Raw genomic sequence first — 13,820 nt, forward strand, 5'->3', positions numbered from 1 at the left:
GCGTTGACAGTTCATTGCTCGTGCCAAATGAATTGCACTGAGTGGAGCGGTCACCACTCCAAGATGGCGGCCCGGCGTCTCGTCAGACCAGTAGGCAGTAGCGGTCGATGCTGCGTCTACTTATAAAATGTCTATGATGTGTACTGCTTGGAATGCACAGATTTGATTGGCTAATAAGTACCATGTGGGATGGCTTTTAACGCGCATGGTCAATTTCCTGAACCGACGATGTCAAAACAGAGGAGCTCTGTCAAAACTTAAAATACGTAAATAATTATTGACTATATGTTCGGGTCCGCACAGGACGGAGTCCGGGTCTAGACTCGGACCACTGTCTGCCAGTTCATGATCTCTGATGTAATCCCTTTAAGCCACGCCCCATCCAAGCCACGTCGTCCACCGTACTCAGGCAGAGTGTCCCCACAACATCTGACATCAAAATGTCGTCCTTGCACCTATCCAACATCCTCCAACCCTCGCTTATATCTCAGGAGCGTCATTGGCAGAGTAATGAGGCCAAATAGCGAATCCAAAACTAAAAAGGTGAAAAAGATGCCGTGTGACGTCACACGCCTTCCCCTCGCCTCCCGAGCGCGCGCGCGCTGCGCTCTTCCTCGATTATTTTGTGAGCAGCGAAGAAGCAAACCCCATGATCAAAGTGGGCTGATCATTACAATAAAAAAAAAACATGTATTATTGATTTCGTTTATTATCGATTCGGCGCTCTTGGTGCAGAACTGAATTATGATAGGTGCGCGGAGCAGAGAATGCCTCTGAAGACTGACACATGCAAATGAGCTGTTATCAAAACAAACCAGGTGCGTCATTTGTTTGAAAAAAATTAAGGGAGCTGGAAAAGAACAGACGAACTAACGACTCAAGGAAAATAGCCGCGCGGTGCTCGTGGTGCGCGTCATGCGACATGAGTAACATCAGTGATGGAGTTGGAGTGCTGCTGCCCATGTGGAACTTAAGGGGTGAGTCCTAAACATTCATGTTATTCATTTTCAAATATATACAATACTTTGTTTTTATTGACAAATTAATTGGGGGAAATAAGATTTTTTTCCCCACACACGTTAATGCTGACAAAATGAAGCACGCCAGCTCAGAACATAGGAAATAAAAGCTTGATTGATCAGTTTGTAATTTTCAAAATAATTTAAACATATTCATTGGATTAGACATTTCAACAAAATTATGTTGTTTACTGTGTAGTGTCTCATTTTCAAGCTATGGCGGCACAATGGATGTCATACTTGGTAGCAGCCTGCAGAGGGTGCAATTTGTCAGTCAATCTATCCGTAACTAGTTTTCTCCCTGAAGAGGATTTGGAACAAAGTCTCGAAGAACGGTGAATGGAGTGTGTGGTTCACGGGCTTATAGAGTTAGCTTTTCACTGTGTTTGCATCCTCTCTAAGTCACGCATTGGTTGATGTGGATGTTGTTGTTGTTGTTGTTGGACTGATTGTCACAAGACTTCTTTCACTTGTTGTCATGCTCATATTTCTCACCAGGAATCAGTAGATTACAGTTATTTTAGTCTGTTTCACTTGGTGTATATAAACAACACAGTATTAGTGATAAAACATGTAGTATTTAGACCTTCATAGCCTAATTTGGGGTTTACGGCACCTTGCATTCACATTAAAAGTGCACATATCTATTTTTCTTTTCAAATTATTTTCTATATTCAGTTGAGAGCATCCATTCGTCTTGTTCTTTAACTCTAAATTATTTTTTTGAGCAATTGTTGTGAGCTATTGTATACATTTAATATTTTATTTTATTTTCTATGCAGATGTGATGTGTAGTGAAGTTTTAAGCCATTGTTTTAACAAATTGATGATGGACTGCTGTTGCTCCTGCGCCAACACACTCAAAAAAGTGCATTTTTAGGACACAGAGACAACGCCAGGTTTTAAGTGACACAAGTTTACCATATTTTTCGGACCATTGGGCGCACCGTGTATAAGGCGAACTGCCGATGAGCGAGTCCATTTAGGTCTATGTTCATACAAAAGGCGCAGGGGTTTATAAGGTGCATTAAAGGGGTCATAAAGTTGATTTTTTTCATCTACATTTAAAACACTTCCTTGTAGTCTACATAACATGTAATGGTGGTTCTTTGGTCAAAATGTTGCATTGATGATCTTTTACAGACCATTTTTAAGTCGTTCATTTAACAGGCATCAAACTGCAGTCCACACATATCTCTTATGTTTGACTGTCATCTGCTGGTCACATCTATCATTACACCATTTACCAAATAAAATTGCTTTGAGTTGTGCTTACCGACCAACCAGAAGTAATACGTACTTTGACCGGGTTATAAGGCGCACTGTCAATTTTTGAAAAAATGAAAGTATTTTAGGTGTGCCCTTTAGTCCAAAACATACTGTACATATTTTGAATCAATCAATCAAAGTTTGTCTATATAGCTCTTAATCACAAATGCTTTAAAGGGATTCACAAACACCAACATCATCCTCGGAGCTGATACCGCATCCGGGCAAGAAAAAACTCTACCAAATAGGAAAAGAATGAGAAACCTTGGGAATTCCAGTTGCAGTTCCAGTCCCCTCCGTCTCCGAAAGTTATGTGAATTAATATTTAGTACTGATGGGCCTAATATTACAAACAGCTCCTTGATAGGTTTCCCAGGAAGTGGGTCAAATCAAAGACAAACCAAGCATTCCAGCTAAACATGCTGTTTGTTTTGTGCCATTTACGAGTCGCAGAAGTTCCTCTAATGTTCTACCGCTCTCTAATGTTTCTACCGCCTGGCCCTTTCGGAGTCGCAGGGGGTGCTGGATTCTATCTCAGCTGCATTCGGACAGTAGGCGGGGTACACCCTGGACAAGTAGCCAACTCATCGCAGGGCCAACACAGACAGACAGACAACATTCACACTCACATTCACACACTTTAGTTGTGTTGTCAATCAACCTATCCCCAGGTGCATATCTTTGGAAGTAGGAGGAAGCCGGAGTACTCGAAGGGAACCCACGCAGTCACAGGGAGAACATACAACTCCACACAGAAACATCCTGAGCCCAGGATTGAACCAAGGACCTTCATATTGTGAGGCACACGCACAAACCCCTGGTCCACCGTGCTGCCCTCCTCTAATATGTTTTTTGACTTCTCCAGTGCTTTCGATACTATATGGCATAGGCTACTGGGTGTGAAGTTAGAGACGATGCAGGTGGAGGTCCCCTTGGTGTCCTGGGTTGTTGATTACCTGACTAGCAGACCACAGTACGTGCGACTGCAGGACTGTGTGTCTGACAGACTGGTCAGCAACACCGGGGCACCGCAGGGCACCGCAGGGCACCGCAGGGCACCGCAGGGCACAGTCCTCTCCCCCTTCCTCTTCACCATCTACACCACCGATTTCCACTATTAGTCAGAGTCCTGCCACCTTCAGAAGTTGTCTGATGACTCTGCCATAGTGGGGTGTATTGAAGATGGTGATGAAGAGGAATACAGGGCACTGGTGGAGGACTTTGTCACATGGTGTGGAAAGAACCACCTCCAGCTCAATGTGACGAAGACCAAGGAGCTGGTTGTGGACCTGGGAAGGAGGAGGAGTACTCCGGCGACTGCTGTTTCCATCATGGTGGTCGATGTGGACATGGTTGAGGATTATAAATACCTCGAAGTACACATCAATCACAAGCAGACTGGGTCCAAACACACTAAGGCACTCTACAAGAAGGGTCAGAGCCGCCTCTACTTTCTCAGGAGGCTAGGATCCTTCAACGTCTGTACAAAGATGATGAAGATGTTCAACGAGTCGGTGGTGGCGGGCGCCTTCTTGTACGCTGTGGCCTGCTGGGCAGCAGACTGAGAGCAGGGGACGCAAACAGGCTAGACAAGCTGGTAAGGAAGGCCAGTAACGTGGTGGGAGTGGAGCTAGACTCTCTGGCGGTGATGTCAGAGAGGAGAAGTCTAGCAAAGCTCTTAGCCATTATGGACAACACCTCTTACCCACTACACTCGGACCTGGCGGGGAGAATGAGCACGTTCAGTGGAAGGCTCAGACTCCCAAAATGCAACAAGGAACGACACAAGAAGTCCTTCATACCGACCGCCATCAGACTGTATAATGCATATGTTCCTTCTTGACTGTACTTAAATTTATAATAGACTGTATTTATATTATTCACATGTGAATAATGCTGTATAATAGACTTTATTTATGTTATTCACATGTGAATAATGCTGTATAATAGACTTTATTTATGTTATTCACATGTGAATAATGCTGTATAATAGACTGTATTGATATTATTCACATGTAAAAATACCTAAATGTTTATTGTCTATTGTGAGCAAACTGTGGTGCTGAATTTCCCCCAGGGATCAATAAAATACTTTCTATTCTATTCTATTCTATTCCATTCTAATGTTATGTCTTCAAAAAGAAAGCGATATTCTGGAGAGCGTTACATATATACATTTTTACCTGCATTAATGGAACACAGTTGGACGTGTTAACTTTAATCTCCTTTCTAATATGCTTTCTAATATGCTCAATTTTCTTAGTAAAGCCGAGTGGCCGCAGCTACTGGGAGAAGTCCCTTGTTGGGTTAGTGATGCTAGTGCATTAAACAAATATTTAGGATCGTTTTTATTAAGACGATTGATGAGATTGGAGTAATAATTAGTTTTAGCAGAAGAGCGTGTTTTTAAGTTATTAAACTATCACTCCATGCTTGATGGAAAACCAAGTTTAGTCACACGCCATTTGCCTTCTAGCTTTCTACATGATAGTTTAAGAGCTCTGGTTTCTTCTGTGAACCAGGGATATGCCTTTTAGGCACCATTTTTAGCTTTGGTGTTGCACAGGGCATCGTTAAAGTTGTTAGTGAGGTTATCGATAGAGCCCACATAATTTGGGAATGTTGTCATTACCCAGGGCAGTAGGCCAGCGAGAGTCGTAGTGGCAGCATTAATGTTACTGCTACTAAAGCATTGGTCATTAGTAGCTTGTTGACAATGAGTCAGAACTTCGAATTCTATAAGGTAGTGAGTGATCAGACATTACTTTAGTGTACGGGAGTACCATAACTTTGGAGGTGGTGACACTGCGGAAAAGGACTAAATCTATCCTATTACGTTGCGATGCGTGGGTTCATTTATGATTTGTCGAAGGCCACAGCTAGCAATCAAACTCTGAGAATTTCCTGATAAAGATTGAATAGGGCCCAAGGAGCGGGATAGATAACAGACAGATAGAGAGGTAGCGGCGTAACAGACCTCATAGTAAGCACCTCAATTGACATTTATTACTTAGGTTAGGGTTAAGGTAAACATTTTAATCGGATATTAGTGAAACCCCTCCACATGTGAGCTTGTATAGTTAGGAGGTGATGCCTCGTTAAGGGAAAAAACATTGTATGAGTTATCTCAGGGCATTCAATCGATCGCAACTGGACTGTTTGGTTTGTCTTTGAAGACCTTTTGCCTCTCATCCGAGTAGGTTTGGGTTGAACTGATGACGCCTACTCGGATGAGAGGCGAAACGTCTTCTAAGACAAACCAAACAGTCCAGCTGTGATCGATTGAATGCCCTGAGATTCAATGACCTGGAGGAATGAGAACATTCATAGACATTATGCGAGTTATGCATTATTCTCCAGATATGCTATGTGTGCAGGAATTTCCATCCTGGTGCTGGTTAGTTCTTGCTTAATTGACTCCTCACCTGGGCTGACAGGCACTGTAATTGTGTATGAGGCTTGCGTAGTTAGTCAAGTGTGACTCAAACAGTGATGTATGTTTTTCGAATGAGTGATGGGGCCTTCCCGGTTAGGGTGAAGGCCGTCCATTTTCAGCAAGCACAGTTTGCCCCAGAAGGAGGGCCAATTATCAATAAACGTTAATCCCTGTTCTTTACAACCTTGCCAGCCATCTGTTAAGCAAGACTAATCTGCTATGTCTCTCATCATTGCCTCTCGCAGGCAGGGGGCCCGAGACAAGTACTTATTGCTGAGCCATCATTCTGGCGAGATTACAAGTCCTAGCTATCTTCCTCTTTGTAATCTCTGATTGTCTCATCCTCGTGTCATTGGAGTCGACGTGTACAACTTAATTCGAGTAACTAGTGGTGCGATTAGCCTGTTGTACGTGTGTACTTGGCCTGTTGGTAGTCAGCTCCCTAATATTAGCTTCAATGTCGGGTGCTTGGGTCCCAGGAATACAGATTACTTAGGCTGGTTTACTAAGAAGTATGTTCCAGGTGATGGAGTCTCCTATAACTAAGGTGTGGTGCCCAGTAGATAGTCTGTAAGACTAGCTAAAGAGCTAAATCTATTTTGTGTCATACCAGTCATAGTGTGACGACCTGGTCGCATGGTGATGCAGGGTTTCGTTCTCCCAGGAATGCAGATCGGGCTTCGTACACAGCATGCAGGTAAGAAAGGATTTATTTAAGAAATAAATTATACTGGAACAAACAAAAACGTGCTCATAGCACTTAAGACAGAAACAAAAGGAGCTAGCGTGGGAGCTAGAAGGTAAACAGAGCCTTTGGCGTGGGAGCTAGAAGGTTTAGCGCAGGAAATAAAAGTTGTCATCTGTTGTATGGAAACAAACTAGGAAGCAAGACAGAATGACAGGGAAGGCAGGCTTAAATAATAATGCCAGTGATGACAAACAGGTGCGCGTCGGGAACACATGCGGCAGGTGAAAACAATAAGCAGCCATGGCAACAAACTCAGGTGTACAAACAGGCACTCAAGGAGTTCAAAACTAACAAAAAACACAAGTGCCTCGAAAACGTAAACAAAAATATGATCCGGGCAGCGGAACATAACACATAGGCCGCTTAGAGCTTCTACAAGCTGGGCTAGTTAGCTCGCTACAGCTAGCAAACGTGTCCGCGACGTCTAAAGGTATGAATATACTCTGCTCTAACTGAGAAAGTTGAGGAATGCTCATCAAACACTTATTTGGAACATCCCACAGGTAAACAGGCAAATTGGGAACTGGTGGGTGCCAGTATTGGGTATAGAAGCAGCTTCCATGAAATGCTCAGTCATTCACAAACAAGGATTTGGCGCTTTGTGAAAAATGCATGAGCAAATTGTCGAACAGTTTAAGAACAACATTTCTTAACGAGCTACTCCAAGGAATTTAGGGATGTCCCCAATCTACGGTCCGTAATATCATCAGAAGGTTCAGAGAATCTGGAGAAATCACTGCACGTAAGCGATGATATTACGGACCTTCGATCCCTCAGGTCCGCAATATGCTTTTTGATGCAGGTCCCTGCACCAAAAAGCGACATCAGTGTGTAAAGGATATCACCACATAGGCTCAAGAACAGTTCAGAAAACCACTGTCATTAACTACAATTTGTCGCTACATCTGTAAGTGCAAGTTAAAACTCTATCATGCAAAGCAAAAGCCATTTATCAACAACACCCAGAAACGCCGCCGGCTTCGCTAGGTCCAAGCTCATCTAAGATGGACTGATGCAAAGTGTAACAGTGTTCTGTGGTCTGACGAGTGCACATTTGAAATTGTTTTTGTAAACTGTGGACATTGTGTCCTCCAGAACAAAGAGGAAAACAACCATCCGGATTGTTATAGGCGCAAAGTTCAAAAGCCAGCATCTGTGAGCGTATGTGGGTGTATTAGTGCCTTCACAGATGTACCTTTCAACTGTATGCTGAAAGGTACATACAGGTTTTGGAGCAACATATGTGACCATCATCACATATGATGGTCACATATGTGATGACAATGCCAAGCCACGTGTTACAACAGCGTGGCTTCATAGTAAAAGAGTGCGGGTACTAGACTGGCCTGCCTGTAGTCCTTTATTATCCATCCATCCATACATTTTCTAACGCTGGTCCTTTTCGGGGTGGTGGGGAGTGCTGGAGCCTATCTCAGCTGTATTCGGGCGGTAGCATTATAGAATAGAATAGAATAGAATAGAAAGTACTTTATTGATCCCTGGGGGAAATTCAGCACCACAGTTAGCTCACAATAAACAATAAACATTATCAATGAACAAAAAATTATGAAGCGTAAAATACGACAACAGAGACCTCGGACTGTTAACTTAAGCTGTCCATCAAGCAAGAATGGGAAAAAATTCCACCTGAAAATCTTCAAAAATTGTTATCCTATCCCGAAGCGTTTACTGAGTTTTGTTAAAAGGAAAGGCCATGTAACACAGTGGTAAAAAATACAACCTTTGCCAACGTTTTTGCAACGTTTTGCTGACAATAAATTCTAAGTTAATGATTATTTGCAAAGAAAAATTAAGTTCCTCAGTTCAAACATTAAATATCTTGTTTTTGCAGTCTATTAAATTGAATGTAAGTGGAAAAGGATTTGCAAATCATTGTATTCTGTTTTTGTTTACGAATTACACAACGTGCCAAGTTCACTGGTTTTCGTTTTGTATTTGGAGTATTGATTCATCTTAATCATACTCATAAATTGCTGTACACGGAAGAATATGTTTAAATGTGTATTGTGTTTTCAGATGAAACACTACTCTGCATGTAAATGTAGCCGGTAGCAATGTTCTCTCAGTAATGATGAACAAGATAAAGATGGTAGTGCGCCTTTATTGCTGAAAAGCTTTTGAATGACAACAGTCAAAAGTGAAGAATTTCTAACCCATCCATCCATTTTCTACCGCTGTCAGCTGCAAATGTTTTTGGAGCTCTTCTGCTAAAATGTTGTAGAGAAAGGGCTCAGGAAAAAAAAGTGCTTATTGCTTATGTTTTATTCATGATTATACCCTTAACTAATTTGATTTCCAAAATAAAACTGTAATTGCTTTGCCTCCTCTTTGGGGCATTGTGTTTGTTTGAAGTGTGTTTGTTAAAATAAATACATTTATAATGTATTTGTGTGGCACCTTTCACACATATAAAATGTAGCACAAAGTGCTATACATTTAAAAAAACATTTTAAAAACTGGGACAAGCGGTAGAAAAATGGATGGATGATAGATGGATGGGTCCCTCGCCCTCATTACATAAATATAACTCCAGGCTCCAAGACTTACCAGTGTTTGTTTGAGTAGTGGGGGGTCAGGGCGATTGTGCCTATGGAGGGGGGCGTGGCCTGCGGGTCTGCCGCGGAACGGGGTGTGCCAGGACCGGCCTCGAAGACAGCGGCAGGTGCGTAGATGGCCCAGGTGGGCCTTGTTATCTGTCGCCTTTATTAGCAGCAGCCGTGATGAGAGTAGTAGTTGGAGTTGGAGGTGCTGCTGGGCAGACGCAGAAAAGAGTTGTTGCTGGAAAGCAAAAGTCTCGCACCTTGTGAGAACAAAATAAAACAGTGTTATACCCTGAATTCCTGGCTCTCCTGGTAGTGTGTGGTGGTCTGAAGAACCCACTAGAGGGCAACCTTTACATTTGGGGCCCAACAAGCCGACCACCCAAGGAGATGGAAGCCGACCCCCTGTTGGGTTTGTCGAGCGTTCTCGCGGAGGTGACAGTGGCCAGCTGTCAACAGCTGTAGGCGGTCCGCCAACAGCAAAGCCAAATCCTGCAGGCACTGGCGACCCGGATCGGAGCGGCACTGCCAACATCAGCGGCCGTCTCTATGCAGCGCATGAGGGAAGAAGGGGACCTCCATGCCTTCATAGACATTTTTGTGGCCACAGCGGAGGCCACAAAAGAGGAGTGGGGAATGTGACTCTTGCCGTTGTTGGCGGGGGAGGCGCAGCAAGCGGCGCTTAGCCTACCGGCGGCCTCCCGCGTGCACTTCCCGGACCTGAGGAAGGCGGTGCTGGACTGGACCGGTTGCACCGCTGAGGACCACCGGCGCCGGTTCTGGGCGCAGCGGCTGGGGGCAGAGGACCTTGTTCGTGCTTGGACAGCAGCTCCGAGACGCGGCGACACGTTGGCCGTTGGCTTCAGCCAAAAGAAGGCGACGACCAGATGATGGATCTTGGAGGTGATCCCCGCGCAGACGGCGGCCTGGGTCTGCTACCACCGGCCCCGAGACCTGACAGCAGCGGTGAAGCTCGCCGAAGATCACCTGGCGGTGCACCACAAGGCGCGACGGGCGGCGGCCAGGGAGGCAGCCGAGCGCCTCAGCACCAACACCGCGCAGAGTGAGCCGCAGAGGGAGGAGGCGGCCCGCCGGTTCCACGGTGCCGCGCAACTGACTCTTTTGTGTGTGCTTCCTCGCAGGTCACGGCGGCTGCGAATACGGTGCTTCCCACGCAGACGGCCCCTCAAATGCATGGGCAGGCGTGGGCGCCTCGGTCACGTGCGTCAGGGACCTCTACGCGTAGAGGTGAGGCAGGTGATCCGGGTTGCCGGCCCTCTGGCGCCCTCCCCCGGCCCGGGTGAGACGTACTGTATGCCGGTAAGGATACAAGGGAGTACACACTGGCCGATGGTAGATTTGGGCTGCGAGCAGTCCATGATCCACCAGAACCTGGTTCGACCCGGGGCTTTGAGGCAGGCAACACAGGTAAAAATTAGATGTGTTCATGGGGATATGCATGAGTAACCTGTGGTGCCAGTAGAAATTTGGTGTAATAAGAAAAAATATAGTGTCGAGGTTGCTGTAAGTGCGCACCTCACGCACCCCTTTATTATAGGAACGAGTTGGGCGGGGTTCCATGACTTAGTGAAACAGTGCGCCGGTAGGGAAACGAGATATCTGCGCTGTTCTCAGCGGCGACATGAGGTCATGCGGCGCTGCCGAGGGGAAACCGGCGGGGGCTTCGCGGGAAGCTCCCCCGTCCCCTCAATGGCACCCCGTGGGAGACTTCCCCCTTGAGCAGTCACGGGATGACACTCTGCGATTGGCCTGGGACCAAGTGATATCAATTGACGGTCAGCCGGTGCGCCCGGGAATAGTGCGAGTATTCCCGCACTTTGCAGTAATTAGGGACAGATTATACCGAGTGAGTCGTGACACTCAGACAGGAGAAGAAATCACCCAGTTGTTGGTGCCGAGAAATGATTCTCCAGGCGGCGCACTTCAATCATGGGATTGATAATGGTCCGGTTCTATTGGCTGGGCATCCGGGAAGACGTGCGCTGCTGGTGCGCTGCCTGCCCGGACTGCCAGCTAGTCAATCGTGCGGCCAGCCCCAAGGCGCCCTTGCGCCCATTACCACTCATGGAGGTCCCATTTGAAAGGATTGGCATGGACCTCATCGGACCATTTCACCCGAGCACTCTGGGATATCGTTTTGTGTTAGTCCTGGTGGATTACGCAACTCGATATCTCGAAGCAGTGCCACTGCGGTCCATCTCGCCAATGAGCGTGGCGCAAGCACTGTTTCAGGTCATCTCCCGAGTTGGAATCCCGAAAGAGATTCTGACTGACCAGGGCACGTCCTCTATGTCACGCACGATAAAGGAACTAAACGATTATTGGGAATTAAAGTTATTCCAACCAGCGTATACCACCCACAAACCGACGGAAAACCATGATCCGTAAGTTAACGCACGAGGACAAACCAAATTGGCATAAATGGCTGGATCCCCTGCTGTTTGCAATGTGGGGTACCCCAGGCCTCCACAGGGTTTTCCCCTTTTGAATTGTTGTTCGGCAGGAAGCCGCGCTGGGTTTCGGACATAATTAAAGAAAGCTGGGAGGCAGGTCCAATCCCCAGCAAAGATGAAATTCAATATGTCATGCACCTGAGAGCAAAACTCCACAAGGTGGGGCCCTTGTCACGCAAAAATTTGCTCCGGGCCCAGTAACGTCAGCAGTGCCTAACAGGGGGACGCAGCTAAGGAAATTTTCACCTGATGAAAAAGTGCTTGTATTACTTCCGACGTCCAGCTCGAAATTACTCGCCAAGTGGCAAGGACCCTTTGTGGTCACACAGCGAGTGGGCGATGTGGATTATGAGGTCCGGAGATCGGACCGGGGCGGAGGCACCCAAATTTACCATCTCAACCTCCTGATATCATGGAAGGAGGCGGAGCCTGTTTCCATGGTGACGGTGGTCGAGGAGGAGGAGGAGGAGTTTGGGCCGGAGAGCCCGCGCTCCGCCCCGCCCGCCCCCTCCTCTGTAATAATCAGCTCACTTTAGCGCAGAAAGCAGATGTTGCCAAGCTGCAACAGCGCTTTTCTGATGTGTTCTCCCCTCGGCCCGGCCGCACGAACCTCATCCAACATCACATTGAGACTAGCCAGGTGCGGTCTTGGCCCTACAGGCTCCCCGAACACAAACCCAAAGTGGTTCGGGACGAATTAAAGTCTATGATGGAGTTAGGGGTAAAAGAAGAGTCACACAGTGCGTGGTGCAGCCGCATCGCTCTGGTAGGGAAGAAGAATGGGTCTGTGCGGTTCTGTGTGGATTAACACAAGGTAAATGAGGTGTCACGTTTTGACGCCTACCCAACGGGTTGACGAGCTCCTGGATCGGCTGGGCACTGCTAATTTTTTCACGACACTGGATTTGACCAAGGGCGAGTGTGCGATGTGGATTATGAGGTCTGGAGATCAAACCGGGGCGCAGGCACCCAAATTTTCCATCTCAACCTCCTGACTTGTCACCAGAGTCCAAGGAAGAAACTGCATTTTCCACTCCGGATGGATTGTACCAATTTGTGACACTTCCGTTCGGCTTGTTCGGTGCCCCCGCCATGTTCCTTCGGCCGCCTATCTGGATGACGTCACCATCCAGAGTGGCGGCTGGGAAGAACACATGCGGCGGGTGGGGGCGGTGCTCGAGTCCCTAAGGCAGGCGGGGCTCACCGCCAACCCGGGGAAGTGTGCGGTATTAGGGTACCACTTGGGAGGAGGGCAGGTGCACCCGCAAGTAGATAAAACAACAGCAATTGCAGCCTGCCCAAACCCCAAGACGAAAAAAGAGGTGAGGCCGTTTTTGGGTCTGGCAGGTTACTACCGGAGGTTTATCCCCTGGTTCACGGACCTGACCAGCCCACTAACTGACCTCACCTGAAAGGGTGCTCCAGATCTGGTACAGTGGACGTAACAGTCCCAGCAGGCGTTTGAGAGGGGGAAGAAGGCCCTCTGCGAGGAGCCGGTCCTGCACATGCCTGATTTTTCTCTCCCATTTTGTCTGCAGGCTGACGTGTCGGGCAGAGGGCTGGGAGCTGTTCTGTCCCAGCAGGTGGGGGACGTCGACCGACCCATTCTGTACATCAGCCAGAAGCTCTCCGATCAGGAGGCGAGGTAAAGCACCGTGGAGAGGGAGTGCCTCGCCATCCAATGGGCGGCCGTCCCCTTCGGTACTACCTCCTGGAGCGCTTATTCAGCCTCTGCTCGGACCACAAACCCCTCCAGTGGCTCCACCGCATGAAGGATGCCAACGCGCGGATCACCCGTTGGTATCTAGTAGGCACGGCCGGACGGCTTCCCGGCCTGCGTCTGTGGAGGGGGGCGTGGCCTGCGGGCCTGCCGCGGAACGGCGTGTGCCTGGCCCGGCCTCGAAGACAGCGACAGATGCGTAGATGGCCCAGGTGGTCCTTGTTATCTAATCACCTTTTGCCTTTATTAGCAGCAGCCGTGATGAGACTAGTAGTTGGAGTTGGAGGTGCTGCTGGGAAGACTTGTTGCTGGAAAGCAAAAGTTTCGCACCTTGTGAGAACAAAATAAAACTACCTGGCCCTCCTGGTAGTGTGTGGTGGTCTGAAGAACCCATTAGAGGACAACCTCTACAGTGCCACTCCCACCCCCTCACCACTCACACACACACAATAAAAGTCATGTAAAAATATGTGTGGCTGAGCACGGCGGAACTCGGTGAGAAAACGCTATCTTAAGGAGCCAAGTGTACCAGGAGCTACTTTATGGCACGAACATATTGACTCTGACCCAAGAAACACTGCGAGGGACCAAAG

At 47.4% G+C, this 13,820-nt stretch overlaps 1 protein-coding gene across 1 annotated transcript in view; it reads left to right on the top strand.

Moving 5' to 3' along the window:
- Positions 1-643: 643 nt before the first annotated feature.
- chrm4a (cholinergic receptor, muscarinic 4a) overlaps positions 644-13,820 on the top strand; it is a 128,244-nt gene continuing 115,067 nt past the window's right edge. The window contains exon 1 of the mRNA XM_061977262.1: positions 644-977. Coding sequence (XP_061833246.1) covers positions 923-977 — 55 coding nt within the window. The 5' untranslated portion in view covers positions 644-922. The remainder of the gene's footprint in view (positions 978-13,820) is intronic.

The sequence above is a fragment of the Nerophis lumbriciformis genome, linkage group LG01 (assembly GCF_033978685.3).
Source record: "Nerophis lumbriciformis linkage group LG01, RoL_Nlum_v2.1, whole genome shotgun sequence".
Classification (NCBI taxonomy): Eukaryota; Metazoa; Chordata; class Actinopteri; order Syngnathiformes; family Syngnathidae; genus Nerophis; species Nerophis lumbriciformis.